The sequence below is a fragment of the Poeciliopsis prolifica genome, unplaced genomic scaffold (assembly GCF_027474105.1).
Source record: "Poeciliopsis prolifica strain line A6 unplaced genomic scaffold, Auburn_PproV2 SCAFFOLD029, whole genome shotgun sequence".
NCBI lineage: Eukaryota > Metazoa > Chordata > Actinopteri > Cyprinodontiformes > Poeciliidae > Poeciliopsis > Poeciliopsis prolifica.
The window spans coordinates 6,922,096-6,939,933 of record NW_026562404.1 but is presented as its reverse complement, the minus strand read 5'-3'; the positions used below and the strand labels follow the sequence as shown (position 1 = coordinate 6,939,933).

Below are 17,838 nucleotides of genomic sequence, written 5' to 3'. Positions count from 1 at the left end.
TTGTAAACTTGGGAATACCATCCTCCTAACTGTGGCAAAGGGAAGAGGCAGCATCAATTTGTTGTGAATTTTGCAGGACAAACTGGTGAATTTCTCAAAACTGATGAAAGTCTGAGGAAGTCAAATATCTAATTTCAGCCAGTAAATTAAAGCCCCAGTGCAAATAGATCTTTGAAATGGACCCTGACTTGAAGCATATTGCCAAAGTGGTTACAAGGACACAATGTTTTGGCATGGCCACCACAAAGCCCTGATTTAAATTCTTTAAAGAAATTGCAGGAAAGTCTGAGATAGAGTGCCAACGAGGCCTACATACCTGACCATTTTGCACCAGTTCAGTGAGAAGAAATGGGCAATAATTTCAGTAAACTGTTGTGAGAGCCTTGTGAAAAGAATCCTAAAAGGCTTGACCAGTCATCACACTACCAAATACTGGATAAATTTATGCACACTTATGACTTTGAAGAAACTAATAACTGAATCTCTGACTTATTTGTTCTGCTTTTGGTGCTTCTGGTTAAAAAGGAACCCTATGTGAAGAACTATATCATCATTTCTCAATAATTCAAGCAATACTTTACTTTGGGACCTTTTTTAAAGTTTACAAATCAGATAACTTGTAGAGAAGAAGCTTATTTTTATGTACAAATATTTTGCCATCTATTTTTACTTTTTTCTATCTATTCTCAGAGACCAAGATACACAGTCTTGCCACACTGGTGCAATATATGCTTTTCTAATCTTCATGTAAATATTCTAATACACTACACTACCTCAGGCTGTGCCATTAAAGTGATAACGAGGCACTCACCATGTTAGGCTCATTTCATCCCTGCCAAATAATTACTGGCATAAAACGCTGTTGTGATCCCACACAATGATTGTGCCCATCAACCATTAAATGAAAAAAACAAGTCTGTACATGACATGAAGGTGCCATATGCTACTGTTTCAACACATATCTGTAACAGTTTGCATAATAAGTTTTGTTAAATGGTTGTAAATAAGAGAAATACAAGTCTTATAATTTGCATCAGAACCCCGCAATAAAGGATAAATATGTAGTTATCTAGGCCTACATTTAATGTATTAAATGTGTGAAACATTGTTTTTTGTCAAACCACTAACAGAATATAGGTTTTGTAAAACCAAGAGTTTGCAAATGACTACTAATTTAAAAGTCAATAGACATAGTTTAAACCTAATCTTTCTTACAACATACCTAACAATGCAAAAATCTTTGACTCCAAACAATAATAAATATTTGAATGTAAAGGTATGCATTAATAATCCATAAAAATCATACATTTTGAGAATTTATTGTAACAATGAGTGGGGACGAACAACAGTCGACGTCACCATTCATTGGCAGGAACTTCATCCATTTCAGTAATTCACTGTCTTCCCTCATGATTTCTGGGTCTCATTTCTAGTTATTGTTAGTTTGAGTGTGAAACCTGATTTTCATTCAGACGATGTTTGACTCCCTTCTCTCTAAAATCTGAAATCCTCAATATTCTCCTTACTTCGGCAATAGAAAAATGACAAATGTTTACAAAAATATTGTAAAATTGAAGCTGAACCGTTAAGACTAAATAAAAATACCAATGATGCCACATACATTGTAGAATAAAAATAATTGTGTGCTTTGATAGAAATCAAAAATCAATTTCCAATGAAAATATTATTTCTCCTTTTGGTACATAATCACTGTGTGGTAAGACGCAATAGGACTTTGAAGTTTACTTTGAAGCAATAGGACTTTAACACTTCCGCTTTATATTTTCATTTTCTCTACCTTATTGTAGGAAGTATAATTAAAGTAAAGAATTTTGTCAATTTTATGAAAATATATTTCGTAAAAATTAAAATAACAAAATTGTGGAAAACATCTATAAAAATATTGCAACTTTTTAGAGATTCTTAAAAGCTGTAAAATAACTTATCACTACATAGCAAAACATGTTGAGGAACATGGTATATACATCAGAAAAGAAAAAAAAAACTAAACAACAAAGTCAAAGTCAACTGCCTATAGGAATTTGCATTTAAATGTACAATTAATCCCAAAACTATTAATGCCATAGGTAGATTAAAGTTTTTTTTTCTAATTTTTCCTTCAATCCAACATTTTTTTGTATTAGAAAATGAGCACATCTCTTAAAATACTAAATTAAAAAAAAAATTTAAAAATGGTGTCATTTTCCGTACAAAATGGGATATGAAAAATTATTTATACCCTGCTGAATAATTAATTAACCTCCCCTCAGTCTCACTGTGACGCTAAGGAGGAGCGTGGAAAATGTCATGGACAGACAACAGGGAAGCCGGGGAGTTGTCCCATCAGACAGTCAAATTCTGAAACCACACAAAAAAAAAAATCTTGTAGAAGCGCACACAGGGTCAGTGCCGCCCCACCACACTGTGCACAAAGTAAAAAACTTGTGGGATCTAAATGTCCCCATCTACTAAGACAGTGTGAGGGTTGATTAAAAAGTAGCTACAATCTTTTCAGAATGCTCCAGAACAAGTCAGATTAGAAAAAAACAAAAACAAAAAAATCACATTGTTGATTTTTTGTGAATACAGCAACACACGTATGTGTTGCTATGTGCTTATGTTGTTTCACATTCAAGTTGTTTGAAAATAGCCAGGCCGTTTTCAGCCCAAGTGAATTAATCTAAAAATCATGAATGAATGTCCCTTCATTGTCATATTCATAAAATCTGCAAACATAATTAATGCCAATAATAATTTTACCAAAATAGCTAATGTTGCCTTTCCGGTGTTGTGACAAAATCATATCAGCTTTACATGTACTTTAAATGATTTTTTTTAAAGTGAAGTTTGAAAATTCTGAGAATGTGTAAAAATCAAGATCACTGAAGACCAAGAAGATTTGGTCTAATCCACAGGGCTGGACAGTAGTTAATTTAGTAACTAATCACCTTTAATCGCCTGTGTTGGCAGAAAACCGCATGACATTCATTGTAATACTCTGAAGAACTGACAGAGTAAACAAACCAGGCGCAGATACCAGCACTCAATTTATAAGTGGTTTAGCTGCAAATTCTCCAAAGTCGACTTAGTATCATAGCTCCTCTTAAGACCTCAAGTTTGTGCCGCTACTCCTACTTTAACAAACTCTGTTCTAAACTGTGCTTGACGTTCAGCAAGCTCAGGCACAAACATCAAGCACACGCACGCCCGAGTGCACATCCACAGCACTGCCAAACGCACACGACATACACAATTCAAAGCAGTACTCGCACAAAATTAAAGCTGTTAAAATGGATTTGAGGCAGAACCATGAAGGCAGCAGCTTGGTTTGGGGGTGTGTGTGCAAATGTGATTAGAATAAAGAATTTGCTCAAATCTGCAGAACAGAAGGAGGAACTTCTCTAAAATAGTTTAGAATGTGTTCAGTGCTCGTGTGTGTGTGTTTTCGAGCGTGTGTGTATGTGCGTGGAAATTTCATTGCTTAATACCATATTTATTATTATCTACATTTAATTAAAATGTGAATACTGCAGTTTATTTCATGATTAAATGAACTTGAAAAGTTAATTAAATTAGTTAATTAAGACTAAAAGGAAAAAAGATGGTGTTGATCTATGTTTTAACTAAAATGATCTCATGGAATTGAAAAATTATAATGAAAAATCCCAAACAAGCAGATTTAGGGCTTACATATTCCACCAGTGATTAAACATATACAGTTAAATAACTTAGTTACTTTATCATGTGCAGAGTTAACACAAACAATTAAAAGTTCATTAAAAGTACATTCAACACTACAACTCAGGCTAAGACTGTCTAGGACTAACGCCTCAATTTTTTTTCCCCTCCAAAACAAATCAACAGACATTTAAAAAAAGGGCATCTCCAAGATTACAAAAATATCATATAATTATGCACTGCAATATGAATTAATATTTCCTTTGGGTTTCTGAACCTATTTCATCTAAAACCTGCAGTGCAGGAATCAATGCGACTAAAAGTTTCCTTTTCAGATAATGAGTTTGTTTTCCAACAGCTCCAGTGAGACCACAGCTGAAGGTGACACTGAAATATATGTGTAAATAATTTGAAGGGGAGCTGTATTAACTGGAAATAATGCACTGCACTAAAATTAAAACAGCAGAACCCATTTCAAAATGTCTTTTCTTATCAACCTTTCTTGTTTTTACAGAGGACTACTGCCTTATTTCATCCTCACAAAGAATTAATAACAAAAGCTCTAACTTCGATAGTCAATAAGGATTTGCTTTAATTCTCTAAGAATAAGGGATGAGCATGCTGATTGAAATTAAGTTTACGTTGAGGCAATACTGACTCACATAAAAAATAAAAAATAAAAATGCCTGTTTGAACTCACCTGCAGGTCTGGATTCTCTTCATGCTGTAGATGGGCTTCCTCTGCTGCCTCCACCAATCGCTGCAAAAACAGAGAAGATAACATTATAGCTTCAACAGAAATGTGAATCGGCTTTGTAGTTTAAAACTAATAGGCAAGAAAAGCTCCATACAGAAATTATCTGTGTAAGATTCTGTAAGTGCCACAACAATATTGATACCTTTAAAGACACAGACACACAAAGCAGGCAAACATTTGGTAGTCTCATAAAAATAAGTAATTTTCTTTAATGCATCAACAGAAGAGGTAATGACTGCCCTGGACTCCCTGATTCCACTGAAACCAGACATCATTGGCTCATGCTGTTTTACACTTGCACATTTCTCTCAAACAACCATTACCAGGCACACTCACAAATGGCCACACATGAAGTCACTCCATCATCACCCTCTTGCTGGTACCGTCTGCTGTGTCTCCAGGGTGATCCGGGTCGGTATCTGTGTGCCTTTGAGTCAGTTTTAGGCTTTTTACAATCTCTCAAAGAGCTAACATTTTGATTTTGTTTGTTTTTTGTGAAGATCTGCCACATCAAATAATTATGAAAAAACTCTGAAAAATGTGTTTACAGAATATTAGGGTTTGCTCACATGACACCACTGTCTGGAAACAGGAGACGTGAGACGTTCGGCTTGCAGGGCATGCCACTCTAAAAGTCGATGCATGCACTCCTGGTGCCGCTCAAAATTAAACTCATAATCACGCTCCTCCATACTGTGAAGTTCTCTGATAGCAGAGAACTAGTATTTTTTCAATGTTGAGTTGGGAAAATGTTTATATTTAGACACCCCTGTCTTGTTGTCCATGATTTTAACCTGTCGAAAGACACGTGTCCTTTGTCCTGATGAACCATGTGCCCATGCAACACACAAATATTAGAAGATGCTAAGATGAAAAAGCTAAATAGCACAAACAGTACAATATAATCTGTCATTTTCTTTACTGTTAAATACCCATGCATGCATAGGACAAATCCTGCAGGTTCTGCGCATGTTTCCACACTGAGCACTTCACACCTCTGCATGGGGTGTTCCCGTAAAGTCTCACTCTGAGACCTGGTTTCAAAAGTAGTGACTTTAACCAGTTCTGCCCCAGTCCGCCTCGGTCAGATTCATTTCCGTTAGGTCCTAAGTAGTTCTGCTCGGCTCTTCTCCAATTTTTGTACCCACTTCAGGGTACAAGTCACATCAAGCTGTGAATTCATGTGCAAGGAATTTGATTGACAGCGGACTCCATTTGTTGATTTACGTCCCTGCAAACTCCAAACAACATTTCAAGCACAGCACTGTACACCGTCTGGTATCAGAGAACTGCACAGTATGGAGGAGCGTGATTATGAGTTTAATCCTGAGCAGCACCAGGAGTGCATGCATCGACTTTTCGAGGGGCATGCCCTGCAAGCCAAACGTCTCTCAGAAGAACGAGGATCCAAAGAAGGAGCAAGAAATTGTACAGCTCTGGTCAGCATTCAGTCAAAGTTGCAGTTTTGTGCTGGTCTGGTGTGAAACACTTGTACAACATAATGTTAGTTTGGGATACATTTTATATTTTGTTTGGACATTTTTATTAAATCAATTTTATGCATTGACTGCATTAGTAAAAATTCAAAATGTATTCCTTACATCTAAGAAAATGTAAGTAATATACAAATGATGCTTCCTGGAAATCTCTCTTTCCAAAGAAACTTTTTTCACTTGCATGTCATGACTTTCATACATTAATAAGATTGCTGACACAAACATAATTTACCCTTACATTCTGCTATATTTATAGGTTCATCATTTATGAATCTTTAACATCTTCTAGATTTATGAGCCAGAACTGATGCTTTTATCATCAGGAGCATATACACATAATAGTGCTGGTTTATTGAATTTGGTTAACTCGAGTTAACCCTAAATGATATTCCATTGTACATAATTACTGCACTTTCACTGCTGGAGGCACTGGAGGTGAAATGAGACCTTGTGCCAAAAATTTGCCCCCTTTGTATAATTTTAACTTGATAAAACAGAAAGAGCATATTTTTCTTAAAAACAATTTATTTATTTTTTTTTCCCTATGGATCCAATAAATTGTACCACTTTTGACTATTCCATTAAATCATACAGGAAGCCTTTGGAGACATAATTTCCTTTATTTCAGTTTTCTTCTAGATACTAAGAAAAGAAATGGATTTACAAACATGTTTCACCATCTACCAATCTACTTAGATGGCAAGTTGTTATTCAGTTTGGCTGTTAACGTTGGCCGACAGCCAAAAGTAGCAATACCATAGTTTGTTGGATAAAAGAGAATCAGTAATTATTGATGATTAGCAGGAAAAAAAATACATTGCACATTTACAAAGTCCATTGTTTTTCTAAGTTGGCATTAAATGTTAAGATGATTCATTGCTTAGTTGTAAGTTAGACTGCAAAATAGTCATGGTCTCCTTCATGTTCTTTATTACTAGTAAAGGCAAGGTTGTGTTGATCTACACTTATTTTCCTTTACCTCTTTTTTATCTCCTATTGCTTTTATTCCGGACTTGCACTGATTTATTCCTAGACAAGTCCCAACTTTTCTAATCAAGTCAAGCATTATCAAACATCTCCCAAAGTCCTATTTTTAAAAAACGGCTTATACAGAAGCATTTTCAATTTGCAAACCGTGACAAATCGTTTCTGCTAAGAACAAAAGTGTAGGCTAAATTTGTAGTGCCATCATAAGCCAGTGTTTGCCAAAATCAGATTCATAAAATACAATTCTGATGTCGGACTAAGAAATATCTATTCTTTTTGAAAAATTATCAACTAATGTACAAGGTGAGGGATCAAGCCAATACCTTTCAGGCCTTAACTCTTAATGATGTCTTACAAACATACAGATACACATTTCTTTATATATAAAAGTGATGTGGTACTCATTGTGCTTTTTCACTCTGACCAGCTTCTCTCGTTCACATCTGGTTTCACTGCCTTGGAGGTGTAGTAATGAACTTCCATTTCACATTTCCATTCAAATGGCTTTCACCACTAAACTACTGCAATCAGCCATCCTATTTTAGCTGAGCAATGGGTGTGTGTTGTGATGCTGTTATGTGTGTAGGCAAGCTGTTTTGGGAAGCAAACACTGTAATCTAGGCTCTAGCAAATAATTTTCTTCACCATAGCAACACACCTGGCCATTGCATATTGTTGCATATTTTGTGATTGCTTCTATTCAGCTATATAGAGTCATTTTTGCATTTGTTCTGCTACCCTCTTGGTTTGTGATGTGTTGACAGAAAAGGACAGAGCAGAAAGGCGTAGGACATCTTGCAATGTTTCTGAAAACCAGTTCAGAATGTTTGACAATATAACATGTTTGCATTGAGAGGTAGCAAAGACAAAAATAACAGAAAACAATTGCTACGTGTGCACTGCAAAGTATAAATAAACAAAAACACATACGCATGGTGGATTAAATTTGATTTTTAAAGAATTTTCAGTGTATTTCTAGACATGTATCAACATGTTTATTAACATCAAGCAACTGCTGTGAAATATGTTACTTATCTTAAAATATTCATCTCTGTACACTTCCAGCCAAAGGATAATCAATGTATTACTGTCCTTTATTATAAATGTAAGTTTTAGTGTCAAAATCGGGGCTGGTTTCACATATATACAAAGTTTGTGCTTTTGACTCAGAAATACGACAAAAGCATAAACTTGTAATAGGCATACAGGAAGCTGCTCCAAAAGAGCTGCTGGATGAAAACAGTGAGAGAAACTGTTTGTCTGTTTTTAATTCCTGTACATAAAAAGATTTCACCAGGATGAACAGTCTAGGGGGTGTGTTTTCATTTTAATAAATATGGGTTTGGTATGTGTGTTTTCTGACTGATTCTCAAGGTGTGTGTTTCCTCCATGCATTCAAATGAACCTGCCCAGCTGCTTTTTATCAACAAGTGGTCCTGCCACAGCGTATGGTGAAGATTAGAAAGAGAGGAAATTACTTTTTGTCTCTAGTTGTTCTGCTGAGTCTTGGGTTTACAAGATGACAACAATAATTAAGCTGATACAGTCAAACAGGCAGGGCCTGGTGACTGGTGAAAAAAACCCGTTTGATTACAAATGCACACTTTCATATGCATACAGTGAAGGAGATAAGGTAAAAGCTAAAGACACAAAAGACAGAAAACATTTGCTTTGGTGATTGCAATTGATAGACAAGAAGAATCTCAAAGCAGAATCTGAAAGTGATGATACATTTCTGATATTTTTCTGCTGATCTCAGTCTGCACTGCAAAGCTTTGCTTCTACAAAAAGTGGGGTAAATTCTGACATTGATTTGGTCAAACTTTTCCTTCTGGGTATTGTTTGAAAATTAGAGAAATACGTTTTGGACCTTAAGAATGGATTTTTCTCTTACAATGACCATTTAAAATTTAGTTCAAATACATCACGCTTTAACTGTGAATCAGAGGTAAACTTATTCCTATGAATTAAACATGGAATATTACTTATTATTGCTTGCGAAGTAAATATGCACATATTTGTGTTTTGTTCAACTTCAATGTATCAGTTTAAACCACAGACACTAAGAGATTTTCAAATCATTATTTTATTAGTCTGGGGAGAATCAATCTAAACCAATTGATCGTTGTTTGAATTTCTCCAGCCTAATAACTGCCTGGCATATGTTAGAAATAATCACTTACAAAGAACATTTGAACCAGCACAAGTAGGCTGAAAAACACATCATGTTACAATCTAAAAAAATTCACATTTATTTTCTAACTTTGGGACTTCACCACTGCAAACCAAAAGGAACACAAAGGCCCTTGTCACGTTTCCCAAAATAAAACTGATAATTTACAAGACTCTTAGGAAGCTATTAAAAGCACTTTCTCTTTTAACCAGAGAAAAGTGCTTTTTAGATATCAACACTTAAAATGACAGTGAGAGTGATATTGTCTGGCATGACTTTGCTTCAACTTGATGTAATGAAATCATACACCAGAAGAGACGAAATGCTCCAGTTTTACCTTAAACAACGGGTTATGCCTTGAATACCTTTCAATTTAGTGAAAAAAATTTCTCAACAGAGATGTAACAGATTGGTGGCCAGTAATCACAAACGCTTGCTGACCATTGCTGGCAAGGGTGGCACAATTACTAATTAGGCTTAGAGGGGCCTGAGCCTGAAACCTTTGTGTTGAGAGGCTAAACTTGTAATCATAACACAATGGTGCCACCTTTTTACCCCCTCTTTATAAAGTCAAACAAAAGCAAAACTTTTCACTGTGAATAAACAGTTTATTTTCACTTTTTAAAAAATTTTTCTTTAATGCCACCTATTTTTATCGCCTAATACAGTTTCCTGAAATTGGCACTCATGTACCTCTTTTCATTACCTGACATCTTGTAATTATGATTTGCCCATAAATGGATTCTCTTGTTTACTCTCTCAAAAGTTAATCAATGATCCCCCTCATTTAGCTGTCAGTCTGATAGGCTGATTGTTGTTTGTGCACCTCACCTATTGTGTGGAGGGTTTCCTGAGGGCTGAAGCCAATGACCTTAGCAAATGCTATTCATTATAGATGCAGCTATATATCCGTCAAGGTTTTCAGAGGTTGTCATGCAGCTGAGCTATGCTAAAAGCGGCCGTCAGAAAAGGAGAGGTAGGTTGGCTCACATACATTATTGACCAGTTCCGACATTTCTTGTCTTTTTTTTTTTTTTGCGCAGCACATTAAGCTTTGACTCAACACATTTCTGAGGGCAGTGACCTGAATTTCAATGTTCTACCAGGGTAACCCCGGACAGGAGGCCCAGCAGGTTGAATTCTGAACAAACCTGTATAAAAGCATACCCAGAGGTTCTGTAAGCTGCTGATTTAGCGAACATTTGTATTTTGAATGAAGTTTAATTTCCTCTCTTCTAAGTTTGCTGGGAAACTCCAAGCAGTTAGAGGAAACCAAAACATTTAGAAGTCCATTCTTAAAGATATTTGTCACCAATCAAAAATGTACTATTACCCACCTTTGTGTTATTTTATATTAAGAAACACATTGACCTGAGTCTAAATATGTCTTGACATTTCCATGCGGCAGGACCATATGTTAATTTTACCAGTTTCGAAAGTGCAGTAAAAAAAAATGTCTACACAAGTAAACTGAGATAAATTGAATTACATTACTGAATTGGATTTTTATGTTAGATTTAAACATGTTGATTTCCAATCTATCAAGGATATGGCAATACTAGACATTCACATGAAACATGGTGAACACCGTTAACTACATGAACTATGGTTACAAACTGGCATCAAAGTGAATTAATCCTCAATAGTTGTGTGAAAATTTGCCTACTTAATTATACAACTTACAAACAACACCTCTTTTATAAAGACCAGAAACAAAACATCCACTTTCATTAATTTTTACTGTTGGTGGGTGAGGAAGTCACAACTCATAATAGTTGCAAAATAAATAATTGTATGTAAATCTACATGGACAACTTGCTGATGTTCAGCTGTACCTTGGTTGTAACCACAAATGCAAAGTAAGGTTTGGCCTCCTACATTAGCAGGGCAGGTCCTTTGGGTCTTGGTTCTGCCAAGGGTTTGAGATGGGTGGGATTGGCTTCGCTCAGCCCATCAATAGTACTAGGGACAGCAATTAATATCCTTATAGGAGCCAAGGAATGGTGCAACATCAACAAAATGGGACAGTGCTCTCTGACACTTTACTTCCTCTGTTTAACAGATTTAGATTGGGTCCAAGCCAAATGGGCTGAACATAGACTAGTGTCAGAGACAAAGATGAAGGGGAAAAGTAAAGTCCACATAATCAATAGTTGACGGTTCTCAGTATTTTTGCTGACTGAGGAAAATATGGAGTTCTCAACCCATATCTGTCACAACCATTCAGCCTCCTCTGTCTTCTTCTCATGTTTACTCTTTCCTGATTTTTATTCTAGGCTTTATTCTTACATTTACCTCTCCAACCTGTCTTGATGATTTCATCTTCATTAAAAAAAACAAACTTTCATTCTCTATCCTTTGATTTCTCAGTAGTGGAAAAACAGCAGAAGAGGAAGGAAGAGAACATAGCTGGGCTAACATCAGATGTGAATAGTTTACACACAGGCTGGGGACGGCTGCTGAAATGAGTAAAATACCAGCAAGAGTGGAAAAAGATCAAGGTGTATTTTTTTTCCCTACTTAAATACCAGTCAAAGCCATTTGTTCAATGATAAGCTCTGAATGCAAAAATTAGACAGCAAAAACCATGTATTTTGAAACCATTAGTGATGCAAACTCAAGCCTAAAATTCTAAAACGAGAATTGAATTGTGAAAATAGGTAGAAAATAACTTTTTCAGAAACTACATATCAATTTAAATAATCTCCCAGAGACTGCATAAATGCTAATGTTGAAACAGAAATTCAAAGTGCACTTTGGTGTATAAAATGATTCTTTTTACACAGAAAAATTTCCTTTTAAATCCTATAAGCAATTTCTGACTGGTATACTTTAAGAAGAAAAGTACGGCAGTAAGAAATGTTCCACTCTCCACAGTGACAATCATGCCGATGACTACAGAAGTGAAGCTGCCACAGGTAAATGATATCAGCAGGTACAGAGCAAAGACCAAATGACATTACAGGAGAAACACCGCTAGCAGCATGGCATCCACTCTCCTTTGAAGTGTGTTTGTCACATGAAACATAGCCTTGTTCGACTTCAAAGAGAGCATTACAAAAGCTCCACGCCTTTCAACTTTGATAACGCCTTTACCATTTACCACTTTCAACTTCCACAAAATATTGTTTTTTCAGCAGCACTGACAGTAAAAGGAAGAAGGATTGGTTGAAGCAAAAGCGTGCCCCACTGATTCAGGAAATGATTAAGGAAAGTAATTAAAAAGCAAAAATAGTGGGCTAAGATTATTCATTAATCCAATTATGAACACAGTATCCATTTCTCGTACATATGCTGTAGAAGAAACCCAAATGTTGGTTTTTGAAAGATAAATATGTATGTCCTTTCAAAGAACAGTCACATCTCAGTTCTGGACATTTGTCAATTGAAACCGAAAGAGAACATCCCACAGGGAAAAAAAAAAAAAGACTTCAAGGTCACTGTGTGGTTTCTAAAAGTCCTCATATTTCAATTTAATTAGGTGTGACAGGATTTTTGGAAATCTAGAACCCACCTGACACAGTACAGGGTGCAGAGGATCTACTGTTGTCAGCATACTTTCGAGGACACCCATTAATCTTCCAGGTTTGACAAAAAGCACTGATCAGACCGGTCAGTGCTTTTTGAATTGTGAAACAGAGACCCCCTAAGATTTAGAGAGGTGGGTATAATGTGACAACAGAAAAATGTAAAACAAAATACCATTCTTTTAAAGTAAAGCCATGGGCTACTTTAGAAGATGAATGGACAACCCAGGAGATCACAAAAGTCTTCTGTTTGCTTGCTAGTAAAGGGCACATTATACTGCAGAGTTTAAGAAACTGAGTCCCCTTGCAGAGAACCTCACCTTACCTGCAATCATGGAGATAATCAGAAAAGATCGACTATACCTGTCACATGATTTTAAGTCTGCAGATTCTATTTTTTTGTCAAATCTGCAGACAAAGAAACATGCGAGACATGCTTGGGACAGGCAATTCCACAGATCTCACTACTAATTCTGTATGCAATGTCTATTTTTTCAGTTTGCCTGACTTGTTGCTACTTAGGTTGAGTAGAACTAAGCTTGGACATGTCTACTTATGTTGAAAGTAATGGCACCTGCCTCAATGACAGGAAAAAAGCTGTGAGGTTGTAAGGTGTGGATAAGTGTGGGATTTGAGAATCCTGCTATTAACAATACACAGCCACAAATGCTTCCTCAGTGTTATAAATGATTATTATGGGACAGGGCTAATAAGAAATATCTTAACACACAAAAGTCACAAATACTCCGTCTTCGGTCCATTTAAACAGGACCACATGCGACACTCTGACACGTTGCTCCCTCTCACAGCACCAGGAGCTGCTGTCTCGTAGCAGGTGGCGGTGGGCGATAAAGGGGTGGGGGGCGATCAACGAAAAGATAGAGCCACAATGACAGGCAGGGAAGAGCGACTGCACGGAAATTGAATCGCTGAAGCGTCACATATACTTTAGAAAAAACAGCAGAGAGATGGGAAAAGATGGAGTAGAGAGAGCAAAGACAGACAAAGAGGAGAAGGATACTTAAGGAAGGCTAAAAGGAGTGCATGCCAGGCCTGACTAATTTGAATATTGGTAATAAAAGCAGCAGAATATTAGAGCAAGATGGGATAAAATAGAGGAGAAAAAATCTGGAAGAACCTTGCTACATGTTCATAGCTAATAACTCTTTTCAATTAAAAAAAAAAAAACAACAAAAAAAAGCACTGACGATTAAAATGTTAATAAAATTAACTCCTGCCACACAAGGATTAAATCTTACCTGATTTAGTTCTTGCAGAACTTTACACTGTAATGTTTTCACATTATATATACGTATATGGTGAAATACTCAGCTTTTCCAAGTCTTGTTACGTTTGAGCCTGTCATGAATGTCTGTAGGACAAATTGAAATATCTAGGTTTATTTGAGTCCATCAGAACCACAACATAAAGGTTCCCCATTACTGAGTGTTGCTGCAAACATCAGCGGAGAGCTGACCACAGCCGCTACTCGCTCACACCCTGCTCAGTAGAGAGGAACAGACTGTCTAATGGAGAAGCTCACTACTGGGGGTAAAACCGAACCACACATTAACCGGTTAGTGCGTGAATTGCCAGTAGAAAAGCGCCTACAGCTCCCAAGTAGGGAGCAATGACTGAAATACCAACTTCAGGACCATGTACTTGCCATAAGGTATCAAAATATATTTTCTCACAATGCTTGCACATCATTCATGCCTTTGTATGGAGTTGTTTGTTTTTTCTACCGGGCACCCAAAAAGTCCATTTGAAAGTGCTTCAATTTAAAATGTAAAACACCACAAGGGAAACTCAAGAGTTACTTCCTTTGAGACTGAGTCTTATGCTAGTGCCAAGATAAAGATAGAATATTGGCCAATATTATCCCAATATTAAGGCATAATATTCACACTAGCCAATATATTCGTTTGGCAATGTCTGGAACTTATAGTAAAAGCTTAAGATTTTCCTACATAACTATAAAAGTGAACACAAGCGGCAACAAAGCAAGCCAAAGCATTGAAATGCTTTGCTACTGTCTGTGCTCCCATGTCTTGCTTCTTTTTTTTAAGTTTCCATCTTTGGATCAGACTGTCAGAGAGAAATCCAATTTCTCCTAACAGCATCATGTTGTCCTGATAGGATCTATCACCTGAAGCAGCCAGAAAGCCAAAGCAATGTGGACACCTGTTACAACATTTGCAAACACACACACACAGATTTCCCAGAGAAGCCAAGGAGGAATAAATCGGCTTATTTTCAAAGTTAACTTCTTCATGTGAAATAACAAAAGAAACCAATAGAGCAAAAGAAAATATGCATATCCTTTTAAAACCAACATTAATGTTGTACAGTAACAGGTATTTGTAATAGACTAATGAACTATGTTACTGCAAAATAAAAATAAAAACATAGCAAAGAAAACAACTTGAGACATGGCCAGTTTCATGAGTTCTTCTTGTATTGTCTTGACATTTTAAAGAAGACAATTAAATATACATGATAAATAAACTAATTTTGTACCATAATGATTAAAGCATGGTAAAAGAAAAGGTAGAGGTTGAAAACCAAACTACTGTTAAAAATGTTAAAATCAAGGCATGATATGGCAAGTGAACAAAAGAGCGTATTGTTTGAGGATTGCTACATTTGAAAATGGCTGCATTATAAAACATTATTTTTGTCCTCTGGAAAATGGAAGCAGACATCTGGAAAGGAATGTGAAATAATACAAATTCAACAGAACAAGGTGCAAGTATTACCCTTTCAGCCACACATCCAGGACTGAGACAGAATAATAAATACCAGCAGTTGTAAAGTAATTTTACAAAGATTATCGACAGGGAAGAAGCTCTGCTAACTGTTAATGACTGAAAAGCATGCAGTATACCTTCATAGCCTGGGCCTTCTTGTGAAACATCTCTTCCATGTTCTTAGCCAGCCTCTTCACCAGTCGTAACCCATCAATCTCCTCCACCCTCACCGCCCGCTCAAACTCCTTGTATTTCTGAAAAGAGAAACAAAGGTTCAGATCATTAGATCGCAATTACTGTCACTGTTAACAGAAATTATACATTGTTTTGTAAACTGTTGGCAGATGAAGAATGCTACTGATCATGAAATATGTCTGCTACAGTACTTATTGCAAGAATACACTGCCTCCCAAGTCTTAACTTTACAGAACCTCTCCTTCAAACTAACCCTTTAATTCATGTTTACATCTCAATAGAACATTATGAACTATTTGTTCATAATGCTCTATGCATTATCATAGAGCCCATGATAACGCATATCTATGTAGTTTATGGAAAGGTTATCAAGAAATAGATTTTTTTTTTTTACCCAGAGTCAACAAAAGAATCATATCAAAATTTTGATTTTTAACAACAGCATTTAGGATTCAACTGCAGGCTTTGCAGTCAGCTACTTGGACAACCCAGCAAATCCGATAAAGATAATGAGAAACTTGGCCCATTCTCATAAGACAATGACTTTCATTTTCTTGTGTTAACAAGATTATTTTCTTATCTCAAGAAAATGACAGACAAATTTATAGCTTGAACGGCTCTTCTTGGCTTTTGTAGTAACCGAGTAGACTTAAATAATTGATGGCTTTTTCTAGCCATATTAGCCTGGCTATTGCCTTCCTATGATATTCTGCTTGAAACAAATATTGCATACAGCACAGTCTGGGCTTTCTCCCCTTGTTTGCCACATTTTCAAATATTAAATTGATATTAGCAGCTGCCTCGTTGGGCTCTGCACTTCTCTCTTCACAACAGAGGATGGTTGTTTACTGTGCAGGCAATTTGGTAGGCTTCATAGCATTAACTCCATACGTCACAAGAAAACATTAACAATTAGGTAAAATTTTAAAACTCACAGTCCATGCCTCCAGGAAGTAGTAATTTCTCAACACCCAAGAACAAAGTATAGTGCAGAGGGCTGGTTTTTACCAGGCTATAGACATACAAACCCACCACAGACACTACAAGTCATCTTCATTCATGTGAACTGACAGAATCACGTTCATACACTGAAACACAAATCTATAGAAAACATACAGTTTAGGATTTTGCTCAAAGACACTTCAACATGTGTTTGAGTCAAAGCTGAAATTGAACTCAACTTCTCAATAGCCAGGACACTCACATATAACACATGTAGTCAAGAGTGGCAGAAACAAAATTACAACACTGTTTACATACAATGTGATAAGTACTGGAGTGTTAAAATTACAATATCAGTAATTCTGAAGTGGAAAATAACTAGAGAAGTTTTTTTTTTTCAAACTAATCTACATATAAATGAAACCAATCAGCTAAACCAGGAATTATCTGCCAGCTTCAAGTTTTACAGCACAATGAACACTGATGACACACCACTGCCCCCAGTATCTGCAGAACACATAATCACATTATTCAACTATAAACCTTCACTGGGGTGCTCAGCTCAACAGGGGCCTTAACCGGAGACACTGACATAAAGTCCCGCTAATTCAACATCCAAGCCTACTGCAGACATACATGAGGCTGTAGAGAAAATGAAAACAAAATATGTTTTGATATATTCAAAGCTACAGGAGGATGGGTTTCATTCTTGTGTGCTTTAACACAAATTCTACTACCATCTTATATTATATGCAATATATAAAACGTATATGCTAATGTAAATGTCATAAACTAAACGTTTCATATGTTTTTAGTAACTCATGAACAAAATTACATATAGATAGTAAAGTGTAGAAGATGGAGATAACAGGAGAAAGAGAATAAGGGAACAGCATCACACAGTTGAGTAATGAAAAAAATCCATAAGAGTTTGCTTACACAAAAGCTTTTGATAAGGACAAATTCCATTATTGCAGCCGAGTGTAATATATGATAAAACAAAGAGACCAAGATAAAATATCCTATTACTTAATTATTAAGTGAGCTGATAAATCTATACTGTTTTACTAAAACACAGAAACTTTACAATGAATCACAAAAGGACAGAATGCAACTCCAATTTTGATTGTTGTATTCAAGCAAAAAAAAAAAAAACTCAGAAAGATAATTATAACTTCTACTCAGTTTAATTCAGTTTATTTATATCTGGCCGGAGCATTAATGCACAATAAATGTTAACACTGCACAAAGGAAATTCTGGATCTTATAGTTTTATAAAAGAAAACTGTATGTTCAATATTGCATATAAACTTCATAGCGATCGAAGGAAACA

General features: G+C 36.0%; 1 protein-coding gene across 1 annotated transcript in view; it reads right to left on the bottom strand.

Annotated features, from left to right (window-relative positions):
- The window catches only part of LOC129372564 (voltage-dependent calcium channel subunit alpha-2/delta-3-like), a gene marked incomplete at its 3' end in the record, with an annotated part of 45,483 nt that overhangs the window by 11,062 nt on the left and 16,583 nt on the right, over nt 1–17,838 (bottom strand). The window contains exons 3-4 of the mRNA XM_055049975.1: nt 15,506–15,622; nt 4,379–4,438 (exon numbers count right to left, since the gene is read on the bottom strand). Coding sequence (XP_054905950.1) covers nt 4,379–4,438; nt 15,506–15,622 — 177 coding nt within the window. The remainder of the gene's footprint in view (nt 1–4,378; nt 4,439–15,505; nt 15,623–17,838) is intronic.